This window comes from Peromyscus leucopus, chromosome 13 (genome assembly GCF_004664715.2).
Source record: "Peromyscus leucopus breed LL Stock chromosome 13, UCI_PerLeu_2.1, whole genome shotgun sequence".
NCBI classification, from domain to species: Eukaryota; Metazoa; Chordata; class Mammalia; order Rodentia; family Cricetidae; genus Peromyscus; species Peromyscus leucopus.
The window spans coordinates 49,894,202-49,914,065 of NC_051074.1; the positions used below are offsets into that span (position 1 = coordinate 49,894,202).

The 19,864-nt window shown below is 42.6% G+C and overlaps 1 protein-coding gene across 1 annotated transcript in view; it reads right to left on the reverse strand.

Moving 5' to 3' along the window:
- The window catches only part of Pard3b (par-3 family cell polarity regulator beta), a 993,468-nt gene that overhangs the window by 288,652 nt on the left and 684,952 nt on the right, over window positions 1-19,864 (reverse strand). The window contains exons 17-18 of the mRNA XM_028891309.2: window positions 16,712-16,918; window positions 15,725-15,956 (exon numbers count right to left, since the gene is read on the reverse strand). Of these exons, the coding sequence (XP_028747142.1) occupies window positions 15,725-15,956; window positions 16,712-16,918 (439 nt within the window). The remainder of the gene's footprint in view (window positions 1-15,724; window positions 15,957-16,711; window positions 16,919-19,864) is intronic.

A 19,864-nucleotide genomic window follows, 5' to 3' on the forward strand; every position in this document is an offset into this window, starting at 1 on the left:
TCAAGGAATTTTTATGGCAGTAGAGTATCATATAAGCCCAAACTGGAAAACAGAGGCGAGAGAGGAAAGACCATATGGAATTGCCAATGAAGAGTAAAGGGATCCACTTCCCTGATTTGCCTAAAGAGAAGAGATCCTTCCTAGAGGAGGTATCTTTAATCCTGAAACTGAGGTGAGTTGATCACTACTGTCTAGACCAAAGGACACACTGAGAATCAATACTCCCGATTTTGGCTATTTATATGTTTATAGATATAGGAGGTAACTTTCCTCAATTCCCTGTCATTTCACCTTGTAAAGTTAGCTTTTTATCCAACTAACTCTTCTCCCTTTTGCCCACAGACCTATCACTCCTATAATCAGTTTTGGCTAGTGGCCAAGACATAGATGGCCATAAGGATATTTGGTACAACTGACGCAAGTCGATGAAGGTATGCATCTCTCGGGCAATGGAGAATGTCAAAGGATAGACATCAGAGCATGCACCTACTGGGTATGTTCACCAGGTATGCTGCAAGTAGTCTCGTAATTTCAGAGATTCAGGGATCTTGAAAGGGGCTCAGTAGATAATACAGCTCTTTAATGACACACTCTCCGTGACCTACACACTTTGAAGACGGACTGTAGTCTTGGGGCTTTGAAGAGAGCCGTGGTACACCCGGCTGACCCACTTTGGTACTTCCCAACCAAGCTCTGGATTGGCACTTATCGGGCAGACCCAGTATTTGCTGCATTAATGAAAAGTACATGACAACACTAGAAGGTTGGTTTTAAACATACAGACCCCGGTGTGCTCGCTGAGTACTTAGCAAGGCCATTGGATAGGTTATCTCCGAGGAGCTTGGAGACTGACCCACCCTACTTAGAAGTTGATTTTATGAGGGGATACTGAAAATGAAGTTATTAAATCTGACCGTGAATAGTGCAGAAGGAGGGAGGTGCTCAAGGGTGCACACTGGAATTTGGAATACAACTGGTTCTAATTTCCTATTTATAGGCCATCTTAATTAGATGGTGAGTTTAAGCATGGGGATCATGTTGTGTACTTTTTCTGAGTTTCCCCAGAGTAGTAGTTAACAGATATTTCAGTAATGAACTGATGGGCACTTTTTTCTCACATCATTTTAGATGAGTATTTTTCCTTATTCCCTTTGCAGACTTGAGGGGGCGTCAGTCCTACAGCTTGTTCAGATACCCATTCCAGTGCTCACCACCCATCCTCTTTGTTGTGTCTAGCCTCATTTTCACCCAAAGCAATTTTGCCTCATTTTCTCTACCACCGTCCTCCGTGGAAATGGGGAACAGTTGGTTGCTATTGCCAGTTAACTCATCTTTCAACCTTTTCTTCAAAGAGAAATTAAAAATAGATAAATAAATAAAGATAATTCCCAGTACAGCTTACCCACTTTGTCATTCTGGAACCACCGTTTTCATTATTTTCAATACTATTATCCAGGATGACTAAAGGGCACAACACAGTGATATCCAAATAAGCCTACTCCAATTAGCACGATATACAGGCTCGTGAGTCAATCAACAAAAGCTTATTAAAGGACAACACAATGGAAAGCACCGAGAGGGGGTTCCTTTGCTTAAAGGAATCCATCCCCGTTGAGAACAGGAGGCAGACATGGGAAACTGAAATGAAAAATCCAGCCAAGCCATGGAAAGAATTGAAGGAGAAAACTCTGACATGGAGAAGGAATCTTGATGGCAGAGAGATGCAGGCTCCAGAAACGCCGATTCCTCAAAGGGGCTTGAGGGGAACTGCGGAAGTCTGGCAGAACTGGGAAAGAAGTTCATTTTAAGGGAAGGTACCATCTGAGGGCTTTCTCCAAGCTTTCTGTGAAATAAACTAATCTTGCTAGAGTGGAGCGTTTGTAGAAAGGAAAAGTAAGAAGTGGTGACATAAATTTGGGCAAGAATATAGAGGGCGCTGACTGTCAGTTAAAGAGTGGGGATTACAAGAGTCATTCATTTCCAAATGAAGATCTTGGGGTCTGACTGTACCAGAACCACCAGAGGTCCCAGAACATTGTAGGAAATGTAATAAATTCAAATTTCCAATGATGAAATTAAGAATGTAGCATTTGAATAGGCTTGACTGGCAATTCAGGGTTGCTGCCAGACTTTGAGACAGCAATATCCACAGCAAAATATTACTAATAGGTTCTATTTTAAGAACTTGTTAATGTAAACTCTTATTTTTTTTGCATATCATCTCATTTATTCCATAGCAGCACTATTAGGTAAACACTACTATTATTTCACAAAAGAGGCTAATAACACACAGTGGTTAAGTTGTGGCTGGAGGATCATATTAGTTACCCTTTTTTTGTTATGAAAATATGCAATTAAAGCAATTTAAAGGAGGAAAGGTTTAGTTTGTCTCATGGTTTCAGAAAGATTTCAGTCCATCATGGTGGGAAAGGCACGGTTGTGGGAGCATGTATGTAAGAGGCACTTCCATGATGGCGGGCTAGAAGTAGGAGGAAGCCTCACATGCAAAGGTCGCCCCTGGAGACCTACTTCCACCAGCCAAGTCCCACCCTGGAAAGGCTCCATAGCCTTCAATACATCACCATAGGCTGGGGACCAAAGCTTGGAAGCTATAAGCTTGTGGGAGGGCATTTAAGATTCAGATACAAGGACCCATGGCTAGAAACAAGCAGACTGAGACTTGTGTCCAAGTGGAATTTCAAAAGATCAGCTGTTTGCCATCATGTTCTATCACATGTCAGTATAGAGGTGTCTATGAAATATCTGATGATGACAGCTGTACTAGGATGAACTGCAATGGAGAAAGGAGGAAAGCAGGGGCATCAGGCAGGGGGCCATTGAAACAACGTAGTTATAAACAGTAAATCAGATTACAGCTTTGGGAGTGGTAATGGAACAGGAGATCCAGACATGAAAGGCAGCACTTTTCACATATCAGCAGAAATGACTGGTAGGAAGGTGAGGGTGGGGAGGGAGGACGCATCCCAGATGTCATGGGATTCCTGGTATTGCCTCAAACATAATTAGGAAAGTCAGCATAAGCTGGTGACTTCGATGGGTAGATTACAAATTAGATTTTAGACTTGTCGAAGCTGAGGTTGGAAGCAGACAATAGTTCGGGAAACAAATTGGATTGTCTCTAAAGCCTTGGTGGCTATTACAGTCCAATAGTGTTTGTACACCTACTATCCATTTTCCAATTTGGGTAGCGTATCTCTTATCTGTTTTTAATTGTTCTGAGAAGTCTTTTTCTTGTTCTATGAGAAAAACAGTTGTAGTTACTGTGCTCAAGACTGGAATCTTTTCACTTAATTAAGAACTGGATCATGTCATTAAATTACTATTCTGATGTCACCTTAGGACAGGAAAATCCAATAGATGACAAAAATAAGTATGGGCTCTATGGGGTATTTGTAGTCACAGAGTAAGTGGCTGGTGTCCAGGACATTTTGGAGGCTAACACAACAGTGGTGATGAAGGAAGAGTCTTGGCATCAGTATCAGTTTGAGCTGCATCTTTAGGAGACTGCTTCATGCTACAACCATCTTCGAGGAAAACAACTATCTACCACACTCATGGCCCAAGCATGTTGAAGATAGACCTTAGTAAGTTATATTGAAGTTTTCAGATAAAAGGTGCTAAACAAAGATCCGATTCTGCCCTACCCTAGGCCAACTATTAAATCTCAACATGTCATTACCTAATAGTATTAAGCAAACATCTCACAAGGACGTGACATTGTGCTGGACACGGGACAAAGCATATTAGGCAAATACATTCCCACTGGGAACTTACAAGTGTTTGTATATACAGCTAAAACTGTTGTTAGTATGCTTTATTAGTTACTTAATAGGAGTATGCAAATAGGTCCATCAGGAAATTGTCTGCATTTTATTAATCTAGCATCTTAAATGATTATATTTCATCTTAAATGCTAATGACATTTATTTATGATTGTGTACCTTCCATTTTAGTGCCTGTGAAAGTTCTTTTTAGCATATCAATTGCTTTAAAAGTTAAACCACTGGACTTTTCGTCCTGATCTGCTTGCAAATCTAAACCTCATTATCCCAGAATGAGATAAAGTGGTCCATTCTTCTTCAGTGCCGTTGTGTCGTTCGCATTAACGCAATGGGAGTTGCGCAGGCATATTGAGAGCAGAAGGAACCCTAATTAAACAAAATAAGCCTTTTGGGTGACACCCTATGTGATCATTCTTTATTGTGATAACTAGAAGGAAATCAAATCACCCTACCGCGTTGGGCAGCGGAAAACAAGGGCTCCAGAATAATCAAGATTACACAGAGTGGGCAGGGAAGGCAACGAGAGGCAATCAGACTTTGAAAAGGAGGTAGCCATCCATTTTCATATTAATTAACTCTGTACAGGCCCCTCATCCTTCCACGCACACATACTCAGAAAACAGAGGGATAAACAAACATCCGCAGACAAAGCTTGAGAGCTGAAAAAAAAATTGTATTAAAGTCACAGAGCCAAGCAGCTGGCATGCTGGTCCCCCAGCACCTCATTTGTCTGAACTCGGCCCATCTGATGGCTTCTGTGGAACCCTTCTGTCTCAGGTTCCTCTTTTAGATGAGCAATAAACACTGGGCAAACTGTCCGGAGTGGGTTTGATTCAAATTCAATCTGCATGTAACATTTTAGTGATTATCCTTATAGATAACCCCACCACTTTTATCACTTGTCCCATGCATATGTTTCTTTAAAGTCTCATGTCCACAGTCTATCCACATTATGGTGCTGCTTTTCCCCCCTTTGCTCAGCTGCAGACTAACAGAAGCTCAGATGTATAACATGCAAATGCATAAATATTATCAGCTATCACACCACTGAGTTTAATGCAAGGCAAATATCTGGATATTACAGCCTCTATTTTGCAATTCCATGACAAGCTTCAACACTACTGCTCATAAAGAGTGCATTTCCAGCCCAGACCTGTGACAGTAATGCCAAAAAAAAGAAAAAAAAAAAAAAAAAAAAAAAAAAAAAAAAGAAAAAAAAAAAGGTGAGGGTCATGGGTCAACTTGAATTTAAAAAAATAAGAAATTAAATTTGGATTTAGCTTGGAAGGAAAATTTTCAATTAACAAAATGAAGAAACAAAATGTTTATGATTCATCTTACGAAAAATAAAGCAAATAATTTTCTAAAGACTTTTTTTATACTTAATTGTGGTGTGTGTGTGTGTGTGTGTGTGTGTGTGTGTGTGTGTGTGTGCATGCATGCGCTTAGTTGTGAACTACTGGACTTAGGCTGTGGGATCTGAACTTGAATCCTCCTGGAGAGCAGCACAGGTTCTGAACAACTGAGCCATCTGCCTGGCTCCCTAAAGTAAATAATTAAAGATGAGCTTAGGAGGAAAATCCGGTTACAAAGAGAAAAAAACTGACCTGCCCTCCATGCTGACGGGGCTTCACATCTGCTTCTGTCCCTTGCAAGCAGGGACAGCCATGGAGAGCAGTGGCTGGCTGTGTTTACAGCGGTGAGCAGCCTTTCACAATACACTGCTGTTTTTCAACAGTTATACTTCTCACGGGCTCAGTCTATGCAGCTCCTTTAGGCCGGTCACTAAGCCTCTCTCAATGTATTTCTGTATCCAACTGGAAGCCAAATTAAGAACTTGGGCCTTCATTTATCAGTGGAGATTTCATGTTTCAAAAGGCTTGAACCTCATGAAGCAAAGCACCTAAGCTCTAGCCTATGGCTGCCCTTTTGCCTTTGGGGAGATGACTGCCAAAATTCCATTGGACCAGCTGTGTTAGCAGGGCTGCCCTTCATGCTCGTAAAGTTGAAGGGCTGCCCAGATGTTTACAGCCACTATCTGGAAAGAGGTAATGACAGGCTGCGGCCACATTACGTTTATTGTACATGAGACCTGAAACAGCCATTATGGGATCAAGGCAGAGAGGACAAATGCACCACACATGCCGTGCCCCTGGTGACTCGAGAATTCAGTCTCTATCTAACCCAATTTAAAAATCAAGTCAGAATGTATCTTCATGAACAACATCAGGGCAGCTGCGTACTAAGAAATATCTGGGTCAGAACCCATCCACACACTCTGCACTGAATTGTACTTAAAAAGGAAGGGAAGAAAACAAAACAAGCCATTGGGTGAGTTTACTCTTGATTTGTATTCAGCAACAGAAAGTTTGGTCTTCCACCCAACGGTTAAGTAAAGCTTGCAAACCGTCACAGTTCCGTTTGGAAAGGGGTGACCCAGAGCATATAAAATATGAATGAGCGAATGATTTGAGCAACGCCATTTCTTCCTGTACTTTATTATGCAAACTGTTCAGGTGAAAGAAAAAGCACCATGCCCATTTGAATTACAAAATAGCAATTCTGGAAAAAAAATATGAACGAGAGGAAGGGGAAGTTTGTGTGCTCCAGGTGTGTCTAGCCTGAGACAAAGGGTCTGTCTGGAGTCAATCCAAAGATGGGAAACAAGGAGAGATGCCTGTAGTTTTATAAAGGGAGGTAGTCAAGTGGGCATCAGGTGCAGGAATGAAGTGGGGATGCAAATCCAAACCACAAGGTGACATCACCTCAAACCTCCAGCAAGGCTATTAAAAAGGATTAGTGGCAAGCCATGGTGGTACACACTTGCCATCCTAACACTTGGGAGGCTAAGGAAGGAGGGTCTCGCATAGACTGAGCCCTTATCTCAAGTGAAACAATACAGAAAACAACAGAAACCATTACTGGCAAAACTGTGGAGAAATGTGAAACCTTGCATACTGTTGGTGGAATGTGAATCAGTGTAGCTATTATGGAAAATATTATGAAGATTCATCGCAGCATTGAAACTATAATACCATATACCATATCAAACTATCATATGATATTCAGGCTGAAATCCCACTTCTGGAAATATATTTAAAAGAAATGTAAAGAGTACACCAAAGACAAATCTATTCCTCCACGATTATTGCAACACCATTCATAAAAGCCAAAGAACAAAAATAAACCAAGCCTTGTCCAGCTGCTAAGTGGATAAAGGAAAAATACACCCCCCCCCTCTCTCACACACACACACACATACACACACACACACACACACACACACACACACACACACACACACTACTATTTAACATTCAAAAAGGAGACACTCCTGCCATTTGCAATGTGAGTGGGAATTCCTGGAACGACTGATTGGAACTGCAGTGATGTGGAGAAGTTGGAATGTTGCGGGTCGAAAGTCTAATTATAACTTACCTTGGGCTAGCTTCAGGCCCCCAAATAGCTATTCCTTGCCCACTTCTCTGTCAGAACTAACATTTCATGACTAATAGATGAAAGAAATAAGTTAATTCATTAACTTATCACAGCATAGATCTCACCAACTCAAAGCTAAGCACACCATCACGCAGCATCTTAGGCCTATATGAAGACACCCCGCCCCATCTTGCTGTAACTGCCTCTCTCACATATCCACCAATTTATTTTAAAATTGCTTTGATTATGACTTTCATAAAACTGTTTCCACATGGGAAGGTGGAACCTGAAGGACCTAGCTCCTTGTGTTCTGGCCCAGGTCACTCACTCAGAGTTGGTTCTCAAATAAACTCTATTCCTTTTGAGGTGAGAGTTGTGTCTGCCTTGTGCCTTGTCAGAGACAACATGAACAAGCTTGGTAAATGTTCTCACATTAACTGAGCCAGGCACAGAAGGGTAAGCACCATGGACCTCACTTGCAAGTGCAGTAGAAAATAATGTAATTCACAGGAACAGAAATGGATGTTATCAGAGGCAAGGTGGTGTGAGGGTTGGGATGCTGTTGTTCAAAGGACACACCATTTCAAGAAGGTGAGACTAGCAACTTTGAGAGAAATGTTGTTATAGTTAGCTAGGGTTTCTATGGCTGTGAAAGAGACACCATGACCACAGCAACTCCTGTAAAGGAAAACATTTAATTGGGGCTGGCTTACAGTTCAGAGGTTCAGTCCATTGTCATCATGGTGGGACATGGCGGAGTATAGGCAGACATGGTGCTGGAGAAGGAGTTGAGAGTTAATACATCTTGATCTACAGGCAACAGGAAGTGGTCTGAGATACTGGGCATGGCTTGAGCATGTATGAGATCTCAAGGCCTGCCTCTTCAGTGGCACACTTCCTCCAACAAGACTATACCTACTCTAACAAAACCATGCCTCCTAATAGTGCCACTCCCTATGAGCTTATGGGGGCCAATTACATTCAAACTATCACAAGTGTCTTCATAAACACAGAAAAGATAAGTGTGTGAAATTATACATGTGTTGGTGTTTATAACTATCTCACAATATTTCCAAGAAGCAAAACATGTTGTACATAATAAATATATGTAATAATTTGTGTGGTCTTAAATCCATAACAAGAATCAGTATCTATCAAGTCAGGCAGTCTACAGACAACTCGCTTACTTATATGAACCACTTCACTGCAGCATCACAGCAGCATGGAGGAGATATGAGGGATCAGTGAAGGCCACAGAGCCTGCAAGGGACAGGTTTTAATTAGGTTCAGCATTAGTTCTCTGACAGTACCAAGTGTGCTAATGTTTGTGGTAGAAATAGCATGGATGGCTACGTGAGTGACAGTTCTAAGACATGTACATCGTGACTCCTCTTTGCAGCATTCCCCTAGTTAAATAAAGCAGTATATTTCATAAAGAAATGAACAAAGTGTGTCCCTTAGTGAGGCAAAACTTAGAAATGAAAAAGTTGAAGCTTCTAGGGTTTTAAATATATGGTCTTTATGGTTTATATATTAGGATAAAAAAAAAAAAGAGAGAGTCCTAAGCAATGTCTGAAGCTGAGTGAAGAAGAAATGATATAGAACATCTTAGTAGTGGATAGGATGGGTGGAGCTGATATAAAGATCTTCAAATCAATGTCACCCCTCACAGTAGCTGCAGACCATTACTCCAGAATGTCTAACTCAGCTGCAACGGGGCTCTGTGTACTATCCACACTCTCTGTGTACTCTACAGGTTGCTTTTTTTTTTTTATAGTTGTATGTGAAGTTGTGAAACAAAAAACCTTCTTAGATTCCTATGCTCCCCCTCAAAAAAAAATAAATACAAAGAGGAAAAGGAAAGAAATAAAGCATACAGTGAGCTGGCTTTTGTGTCAGTGTGCTCCTTTCAGAGGATGTCTTCTGAAAATTCCATGAAGCTTGGGCAGATGCAGTCTGTTAGGTCGACAGACAGGTACAGGGTGAGAGGATGCCAGCCCCTCCTCCATTTCCCCATGACACCTGCTGCAGTCTGGAATCATCTCAACAGCTCTGGGCTGGGCATATATTCTCCAGTCTCTCCCCTTCACTAGGAGGTAAATCGCAATGGCCTGGATCCTCGTTCAGAATCGTTAGCTCAGAAGGCACTGCTCTGCACCAGAGCTGTCGTGGAGAATGCCGCTTTGCTCCCTGGGTACTTCATAGTTAAAAACACTTTCTATGTTGATGTGACATTTTCCTTGTTTTGTATAAAACACACCAAAAGAAACTCACATTTATCTTTGACTTTTCCTTTCTTTACTATGACAGGAAAGTACCATAATAGCCGGGACTTCACTACTCTCTATCCAGTTCCCAGGATAACACCTCATGATAAAAATAGGACTTGAATAAATATTGTTGAGTAAACAAAAGAATGATTATGAATGTATTTGGCAAAGATGAAGTAGTCAATAAAGGTTATTAATTGAATGGATATAGTTGAACAACATTTAAAAAGTAGACAACATTTAAACACCTTCCTAACAGCCTGATACACACTTTGTTAAACTACCAGGAACAAGCTAACTAGACACAATTCCTTCCCGACAAAAGCCTAGAAGAGGAATAGGGAAATGAACTTCATGGGCTGGGGAGATAGCTTAGCCGGTAGTGTTAGCTGCCCAAGCATGAGGAACTGAACTCAGAGCTCCAGCACACACATGAACAGAAAGGCCACACCTATCATCCTGGCACTGGGGTGCGAGAGACAAGGATCCCTGTGACTTGTAGGGTGTTTAGTGTAGCTCAGTCAGTACACTCTGTGATCAATGACAGACACCACTTCAAGAAAAATCAAGGCAGAGAGCTGCTAAGAATATCCTGGGCATCAACATCTGGCTTCTAGATGTTTACTCCCCCATCCAATCCATACACACACACCACAATGCACAATAAAATGTGTGCACATACACCACAGGTGCACATACACGTGCATGTGTACAGACAGACACACAGACAGACAGACAGACAGACAGACAGACAGACACACACACACACACACACACACACACACACAATGAACTTACACCACTTCAAGCCTTTCACTCGGACTCCAGAACATTGGTTTTGAACAGTGACCTAGACTCTCAAGAGAAAACAGCAGAAACTGTTATATAAAGGGATTGGTTAGAAACATGAAGAATTTCATTTGAGGACTACAAGAGATTGACAAGATTATTAAAGCAACCAAGAAATCAGGGGCTGATCTCTGGCTTTTCACTCTAGGTGACATTACTGTGGCCGAAGGATATTTGGGACTGACAGCATGGAACTTGTCTACTGAAGGGTTTGAGCTTTGTTCTTTGATTGCTGGAGTCTTGACTGGCCTTTCTGTAGAAGTGTCTTGAAGAGGATGATACCTAAAGAAGTCAAGTTCATAAAGCAAAAATAAGGAGGTATCTTGACCTGAGATAGATCAGTGGGGACCCCAAGTCCCACACCAGGGTTTTCCTCTGAATGCAAGCTGCTTTTGGCAAGACAGTTTCCACTGATGACCAGATTCAGGAGTTGCTGACTCCACCCTCAGCCTTCCCTCCAGCCTTGCAAATGCAGGCTAGAACCTAGCAGACGCATTGCCTTCATGCAGTGACTGCAGCGAGCACACCAGACATGTTTTATGAGCACAGAGTAGATGAATTCTTTGTGCAAGTGTATATCATCACTGAGCCAAGAGCATGTGTCAAAATCCTGGGCTCTTTCTCAGCAGCCTTCTGTGTGTCTGCATGAGCCTACCTTTTCTGTCCAAGCTTTGATCCCAGCATCCAGACCCAGAATGGGAACCCCATCCTGTGTGCCATTTCCCTGTGCTCAACACAAGTCTCAGTAAAGCCTTGTTGAGATGGTGTCATTTGCCTCCTAGTGATTTCTATCTCAAGCGAAAGAACCCTTGGATGAGCTGGTAACACTAAAAGATGGGAACATGAAAAGGAGCTGCACTTTACCTTTTTCTGATTACTGTATCAAACGGAGTAAAAGATTGATAGCAAATGTATGAAAGGTCTCTCTCAGCAGCAAGTAAACAGAGTTTATAAAGTAACAACCGAAGTTGGAAGGTTCTGGAGTTCAGCATTTTCTCCACAATAACTCACGGCCCTCGGAAGAACCAGACTTGACTCATGCAAGGAGGTAATTTAAAATCAGCAAATCATAACAATATACAAACTAGAAGATGGGTGAAAAGATGAATGGAATCGACCTCCCATAACTTTCCAGCAGGAACAGGGGTGGGTGAAATTAATGAATGAACACTTCCACTCTGTATGATCAACATCAGCCCAGTCAAGACACTTGGCTCTTTAGAAGCAAGAACAAGGCCACTGCTATCACATCCCAATTCTAGGATGAGGAAGGGGGCAGAATTTAAGACCTTCCCCCACCCTCCTTGGCCAGGTGTCACTGCTCATGGAGTAACTGTAGAAGCTACACCAGAGCCCATGTTCAGGAATGTGTTAGAGTAGTAGAGACAATGAAAAAATAATGCATATTTAAGTCACATCTAACTCGAACAGAACCTTAGAGCAATCAATCTTTTTTAAATAAGAAAGAAACTAAGTCAATAGCATCTGAGCAACAGATGAGAATTAAAGCAAAATCTGTTGGCTAATGGTAACAGCTTTTGTGTTCTTTGTCGCTGAAAGCGAGCATGTAACAGCAACTCCAATATGCTCACCAACTCGGATGCAAAAGGCTATGGAAAACAGTTGCTATTTTTATACCGAAGATAAAATCTAATACCACCTCTCAGCTCTTAATTTTGCTATAGCAGTGAAAGGGAACAAAAGCCAAGGTGCTGTGTGTCTAGAGGATCCAGGGCCTGTGGCTCTAACATGTGGAAATGGGGAGCAGATTGAGGAAAAAGGGAAGAGCTGGCTCTGTATTGTGAGCAACAAGTACCTGGAGCTGTGTAACAAAACACACAGTCAGGATTTAACTTGGTGACAATCTCAGAAACAGGCTATGTGAATCTCCGAGAGTTTTCATATTTACAGATTATTGCAGTTAAATCATTTTTATAGTTTTTTCTTTAATACCCAAAGAGGAAACTTGTCCTTATAAATTACTGTGGCATTGTAAAAGCAGTAATAATACTTATGATAATGACTGTGCTGGCTCCCGTTGATACTGTAAGCAATTAGTACAATCTTAGTGGCTTGAATAACACATATGGATGAAAATTAAGGGGCTAGCCAGAGGGAAGCCATTTCCTTGTCCTTTCCAGCTTACACAGGCTGCCCATTTCCTTTGGCTTATGTCCCCCTCCTTCCATTTCCACAGCCAAGCATGCTGCGTTTCTTTGCACCTTCTTTCCTTATCATGTCTTCCACTTACGTTTGTAAGGCCCTGTGACTCCACTGGGCTCATTGAGGAAATTCAGGACAACCCCTTTACCTCAGGGCCAGCAGAACAGCCATCCTTCTGCCTTTTCCAACCTTAATTCTCCTTTCTCAAGTAACATACACAGATACTAGGGATTAGGGCTTGGGCCTCTTGAGGGAAATTTTGTTTATTATTGAATATATATTACTTGTAAAGCATAGTTCTAAATAGATTATATAATCAATCAAATAAATTTTTTACAATGGTAGTCGATCCAATTATCATTCTGTTTTCAGATGAAGAAACTAAAGCAAAGGAGAGAGTGTGCCCAATGTTCCCTAGCTAGAGAGTGAAGGGGCTGAGATTTAAATCAGAAGTCCGCATGCAGAGCCTGAACTTGCAACCATTCAACTCCACCACTTCACAGACAAAATTCTCACATAAATACTGTTGTAATTATTGACAACATGCTCACATTACAAACTACAATTTCTTTTCCTAAAAATATTTTATGTATTTATTTACCTTAGTGTTTGCATGCATGGATAGTATCCACTCATGAGTGTATGTGTATTCACTTATATATGTGTGTGGTGATATATTGTGCACCCCAATATATTGTGTATCCTAATAAACTTATCTGGGGATCAGAGGACAGAGCCACCTACTAGATTAGACATAGAGGCCAGACAGTGGTGGCACACACCTTTAATCCTATCACTTGGGAGGCAGCGATCCATCTGGATATGTAATGGGATGGCTCAGAGCTGTCCACACTACTTGTGTCCTTTAAATGTCATTTTGCTGTTCCTAAGACACACGCGTGCGCGCTCTCTCTCTCTCTCTCTCCACACACACGTGCATGCACATGTGCAAACATACACATATACACACACACACACACACACTCTCACACACACACATACACACACACACATACACACAGAAAGAAAAAGGAGAGGGAGGAAAAGATGAAATAAGAGAATTGAATTTTATTTTCTATCTAAAATTATCAGTTGAAGATTTCACACTGAGAACAACTAGTATCCTGTATCCCCCAGAGTGTTTAAAAGACAGATATTCTCAGGGTTTACACAACATGGTTAAATCTATCATACATTATCTGTTGATCATAGCAAAGAAGGATAGAGACTGGTAGATTTGCTAGGAAGTTTTAGAAACAAAGTCATGGAATGGGTACCTCTACCTTACATCCTGCTCCTCCACCAAAACAAAACAAAAAAAGGTACAAGAAAATACTCCGAGAATTAGGAAGTGACTTTGTAAACCCTTCTGCTTTGTGAGCGGCAAACATTTTCTGATCCTTTCCCTTGACCTAAGCAGGGCAGCAGGCTTGAGGGAGTCTGGCATGTCCTTCTAGGTAGGAAGGCGAACTGGTGCTCTGGAGAAGTCTTAGGAAGCAAGGTTGGTGTGACCTCCATGCAGTAGTGGGAGGGGAGGGAGAGCATCGGGAACAAGCTGCACTGGAGGGATTTGAAGGGGTGAGGGTTGGTGACTGAAGCAGGCACAGGCCAGAGAGATGCTGCTGCAGCTGCCATAGAGTGTAAGCTTTCTCTGCCTCCATCTAAGAAGTCAGGGGAGATGCTGCTGCAGCTGCCATAGAGTGTAAGCTTCCTCCTCCTCCATCTAAGAAGTCAGGGGAGATGCTGCTGCAGCTGACATAGAGTGTAAGCTTCCTCCGCCTCCATCTAAGAAGTCAGGGGAGATGCTGCTGCAGCTGCCATAGAGTGTAAGTTTCCTCCGCCTCCATCTAAGAAGTCAGGGGAGATGCTGCTGCAGCTGCCATAGAGTGTAAGTTTCCTCCGCCTCCATCTAAGAAGTCAGGGGAGATGCTGCTGCAGCTGCCATAGAGTGTAAGCTTTCTCCATCCACCTCCATCTAAGAAGTCAGGAAAGATGCTGCTGCAGCTGCCATAGAGTGTAAGCTTCCTCCGCCTCCATCTAAGAAGTCAGGGGAGATGCTGCTGCAGCTGACATAGAGTGTAAGCTTTTTCCGCCTCCATCTAAGAAGTCAGGGGAGATACGGCTGCTGCTGCTGCTGCTGCTGCTGCTGCTGCTGCTGCTCAGGTTAGTGCCTTCTATCAACATCTAAGAAGTCTGCCAGCTTGAGGAAGGAGACTCTAGGCACTCTGTCTGAGGTCAGAGGCTAAGGGTAAGTGACCCTTAGGAAGTCAGCCATGGAAATGATTTCTACCAGTAGCAACTGCTGTACCAAAGATCTTCCTCAACCATCCACAAAGGTGTTCCTAAAGGACTCCTGGTAGGCAGTTTGTACCACCTAAACCAGTTAAAACACCCTCCAGTTTAACACTGCCCTTCCCCTGCACATGGTTCCACAGACAGTAAAGTTATGCCCAGGGAGGAGGTATATTCTGGTTTACATTGGACTAGTTGTGCAAGCCTCTGGCCAAATGATGAGAAATCAGCCAGATCACTGGGAAACCAGAATGTGGAGTGATAGTTTCTATAGAGCGTTTCATGGAGAGAAGCTGTAAAAGAAGAAATAAGTTGTGTTCCGACTGTGTGCTGCTCAGCGCTCTTAGCTGCTGAATCTGCTGCATGCAATATCTTATCTCCCAGGCCCATGGGGACCACAGGAAGGAATGATGTTTGTCTCAGTCTAAAAGGAAGGGAAGGAAGATATGTGAAACTTACGGCTGAGATGTGGAAGGTCATGAATTGAGACCTGGGTCATATGGCCCTCATCCCAGGGACATCTCTAATGCATCACAGTGCCGCTGCAAGTGACAGCTACTGTGTTGGTGACCCGAGTATCAGAAGTCACAGAAGGATGATATATATAGTAGTCTCTTGTTTTCACTGTGCAGAGGGACACACAGGGAACACTTCCTCTGCCCTACTAAGCGCTTGGCCTCTTTACAACAGGCTTATGACAATTTCCTGTCATCATCACAATCTTCAGGGAGCATCCCAAAGGCTTTTCATGCCTTCTTGGCAAATTAAAAAAAAATACAGTCGTAGCCTTGATGTTGATGAATAGAGCTGAGGATGAGAGGACACTTGCACCTTTTTCCGAGCAAACACAAAGGAGCGGGTTAGCTAGGAGAAGCGAAGGCACCCAGTGTTTTCACAGCAGGCTCTTACCTTAGCATGGCTCCGAAGCCCTTCCTCTTCATTTTCCTCTCTGGGTCCTCACTCTCCTCTTTCTGCTTTTTCTCCTTGACTTTCAGCTTGCCCTTTTTCTTCTCCTTCTCTTTTGGTTTTTTGACTTTCCTGGCTTTAGTTTCCACATCATCTAGCTCGGGGTTTCCCTGAGGGGCAGACTCACAATTCAGAGCTCCGTGGCCAGAGTGAGAGCTCTTATCAGAGAGACCGTCTGTAGAGAGAAAAAAAAAAAATCAATATCCATGGTCAGGGGGCACTTATGGTTAGTATATATATAAAAAAAGTCAAAATGTAAAATACAGAAGAATGAGGAGAAGTGCTCAGTGTTCTACCCAACCACGTGGTAACTCATACCCTTTGATATCAGATAGGACTTCCCAGTCCTGGGTACTTCAATCAACCTTTGAGGTCGGGAGTGGGGCCCCTTGGTTGCTAGCTGGTAGCACAAAAGCCTTGAAAATTGCTAAAGCACTAATCTCTCTGGAAACTGGCTGGTTAACCTCCATCAGCCCCGAAAGCCTACACGCGGGGAAACAAACAGGGTGAGCTTCTTTCCAAGAGAGGTTTTGTTGAGCATAAATATAGCCCACCACGTCGACGCAATTAATGCAGCCAGTCCTCTGGTTGATGTTGCTTTTAATGATTCAAATAAGAATGCCAAGAAATGCATGCTTAGTGCTCCTGCCCTAAGGGTAAATGACAGTTGGTCCTTCTAGGGAAGTGAAAGAGAACATTTTTTTCTTTTCAGTTTGTACTGTTGAAATAAATTGCACGTCGCGTTCTCCAATCCCATGTTCGTTAAGCCAAAGGGCAAAACATATCAGGAAAATGAATTACTTTTAATATCAAAAATATAATTGTGATCCTTAAATCATTTTTTTTTTCAGTAGTTAAGTGCAATCCTCGCTTATGACTTGCAGATAATAATGAGATGAAGAACCCACTTAAGGGGGCATATGGCCCTACCAGCTTCTCCTTCTTCCGGCCCGTCGTAGGATTTGTCAATGGCGGCTCTGAAGCTTTCGTTGCAGCCCCGGCCTCGCACCATGTGTGGTCTGGGCCTGTGGAAGGGCAGGTCATTCTTCCTGACTTCCGCCACAGCAGTCTGCAGGCTCTCCAAGGAACTGGACTTTTTCAAACCCAGAGTCGGACCAAAATCTTTGCTTGGAGAGTCTGGAAGAGAAAGGGTGGAAGATCAGCCCTCTCCATACTGGAGCAGGGTGCTATGGTGGAAACACACACTACTCCGCGAATATTTCTTTTCAGGAAGCTTTGAAAAGAGGGTGTTGAGTCAGTAAGTGTTGTTGGCCAAACTCCAGCTTTGCCATTATTTTTGGTCATCTTGGGGAAGTGGATTGACATCTCTGAACCTCAGTGTCTTTTTCTACAGCTGTGGTAAGCTTTTAGATGGCGGTATTTAAATCTGTTTTATACATGGAAACATATGCATGTGTATATATGCACACGTAGTGAATTTGAAAAGTCCCTATCCACAGATTGCATGTTTGAGAGTACATACACCCACGTACACACATAGGGACACAGAGGCACACAAACACTATAGAGACAGACTGGCCTCGAACTCACAGAGATCTGGCTGCTTCTGATTCTGGAGTGGCGAGGTTAGAGGCGTTTGCCACCACTCCCAGCCAGGGCACACAAACTCACATTCCCTTAGTACTCAGTCCTGCCATCTCCTCCACTGTACCTGTTATTACTGCCAGAGTTGTTTATTAGATTGGCCTGGAAATCAAGGACCATTAGTGATAAGGATTTTCATAATTAAATTCTTTACATTATCCTAAAGATGATTCATGCGTGGTGAATGAGATTTACTTAGTCTGCAAATAAATCGCAGCAAGTGAGGAAAGATATTTTTCTTGGTGCTGCTGCTCCAAGTATATTTCAATCTGGAGCCCAGGAAAGCAGCCGCCTTTTTATATAATAAATAACTGCCGAGCAGAGAAGCAAGACATAAGAGAGCTTTGAAGGGCCTGTCTTTTCCACACACCATCCTCTTGCTGTAGTTCGTCTTGCCCTGGGCCAGCCCCACCCTCCCCTCCTCGACCTTTGTTCTTGCTCCAGCCTGTCACCTTATCATCAGCAACAAGACTAAGTGATAGAAATATTAGTAGCAAAACTGATTACTTCAAAGGTAGAAATAATTCCAGTAAAGCTTCTGTTTTGGCATTCAAGCTGCTCTACCAAGGCCGCTCTTTCCCTCCAGTTACCAGGAAGACTATTGTCATCAAGAGTGTGCACCATGTTTCTGGAAATAAAGGACTCTGCAGCTTGTCCATATATGTGGCATGAGCACATATGGAGCATTATGCATGTGAGTGTCAATTCAAAGCACACCGCACCCTCAGGCTCAGCAAATGGCACCACCTCTTCTTATTGTCATCACTATTTTCATTTCTGCTCCCCCTGTCACCATGGATGTGACCCCTAGCTCCTCACTGCACAAAACAAGGGCTGTAAGACCAGTACAGGCAGGGTCTAATGGACGTCCCAGCCACATAAAGTTGATTAGCAGCACACACTTCCACCTTTGCTGGAATATGTAAAGAACTGGAATAAGCCGGGCGGTGGTGGCGCACACCTTTAATCCCAGCACTCGGGAGGCAGAGCCAGGCGGATCTCTGTGAGTTCGAGGCCAGCCTGGGCTACCAAGTGAGTCCCAGGAACTGGAATAATAGCTGACAATATTCAGAATTCCCAGAGTGTGCCAAGCACCTACCCTGCCTTTTACTGATATTAACTTACTATAAGCCTTACAGTTGTGGCATCAGTACTAATATTGGCATGGTTGTGGGGCCAGGAAATCAAACCAAAGTTCTTAGGCCTGCTAGGTAAATGATCTATCACCAAAATAAATCTGCAGCCTGTTAGCATTTAGAGATAAGAAAACAGAAGGAACATGTTAAAGTTACACATTTCACCTCCCCACTGGGCACTGAGCAGAGGTAGTCCAATTGCAGCTCTGTACCACGTACTTTACAACCTCAAGATGTATCTGTATCTGCCCTCTGCTTGATTATGGTCAAGGTCCTTAAGCTGACCCACATTTTCCTCATCTCTAAAATGGGAATACTAGTCCAGATGAGCCCTGGAGCCCACCCAATCAAGCCAGCACACGGCACCAATTGAATATTACCTCATGGTTTCATCATTAACTTACAGGAAGCAACCTCACACTGTGAACGATACACACGATGACAATGAACACCACATTTTATAGATGACAGTGCATATTCAATAAAGGAAACTGAGAAGAGACTGAGAAAAATACAAGAAAATTCAGGGGCAAATTGCAGGTGCTATTTGCAAGCTTATCCTCAGGCTATGTTACTGTTACATTTAGAAAAAGGCACTTCCCCCAATTCACAGCAAGGGAGAATTGAAAAAAAAAGAACCAAGGACGATCATTTCTGACAAGGAAAACAAAAGACAACACAGAGGTTTGGGAATATTGAAACAAGAGTAAAAGCTTTAGAATTTACAGAAAATATTTTTTAGCATCAACCCCCTAGGGATGTCTGGCATCAAATTTGGTGAAAATATAAAGGAAAGAGCTAGCTGAGAAAGCCTAGATCCTCTGTCAATAACAGCAAGCATCTTTTATTTATTAATTGCCACTCGGGAGATTATATTAGAGCCCAAACTGTAAGCATCCACGTCAACCTTCAGCAATAAATTCCAGGAACTTGAAAGTGAATAAATCATCCCAGATATGAGGTGTGTTATCTAAAAAGAGCCTACCTCCATCTCAGCAAGAATTTCTGCAGAGGGACAAATATGCCATCACTGATTCTACGAGAACTGAAGCAAGGAGTCAAGGATTTCATAAAACTGATAGAGTTGACAATCAATGAGTATGTGCGCATGTACGTGTGTACATGCCTGCATGTGCCTCAAATGAGAAACTGTAAATGATGCTGAGCACTGTTATACCCTAAGGCACATAGTAGAATTAGAGTCAAAAGGTAAGGTTCAGTTCTGGACCTTAAATTTGAGAGACCAGGATTCTCTACTCATTCCTTGGAGTAAACAGAAAGAAGACATGGAAGAGATACTGATGTTAGCTAGAAAAGCCCGCAAACTAGAAAGGCCCTTGTA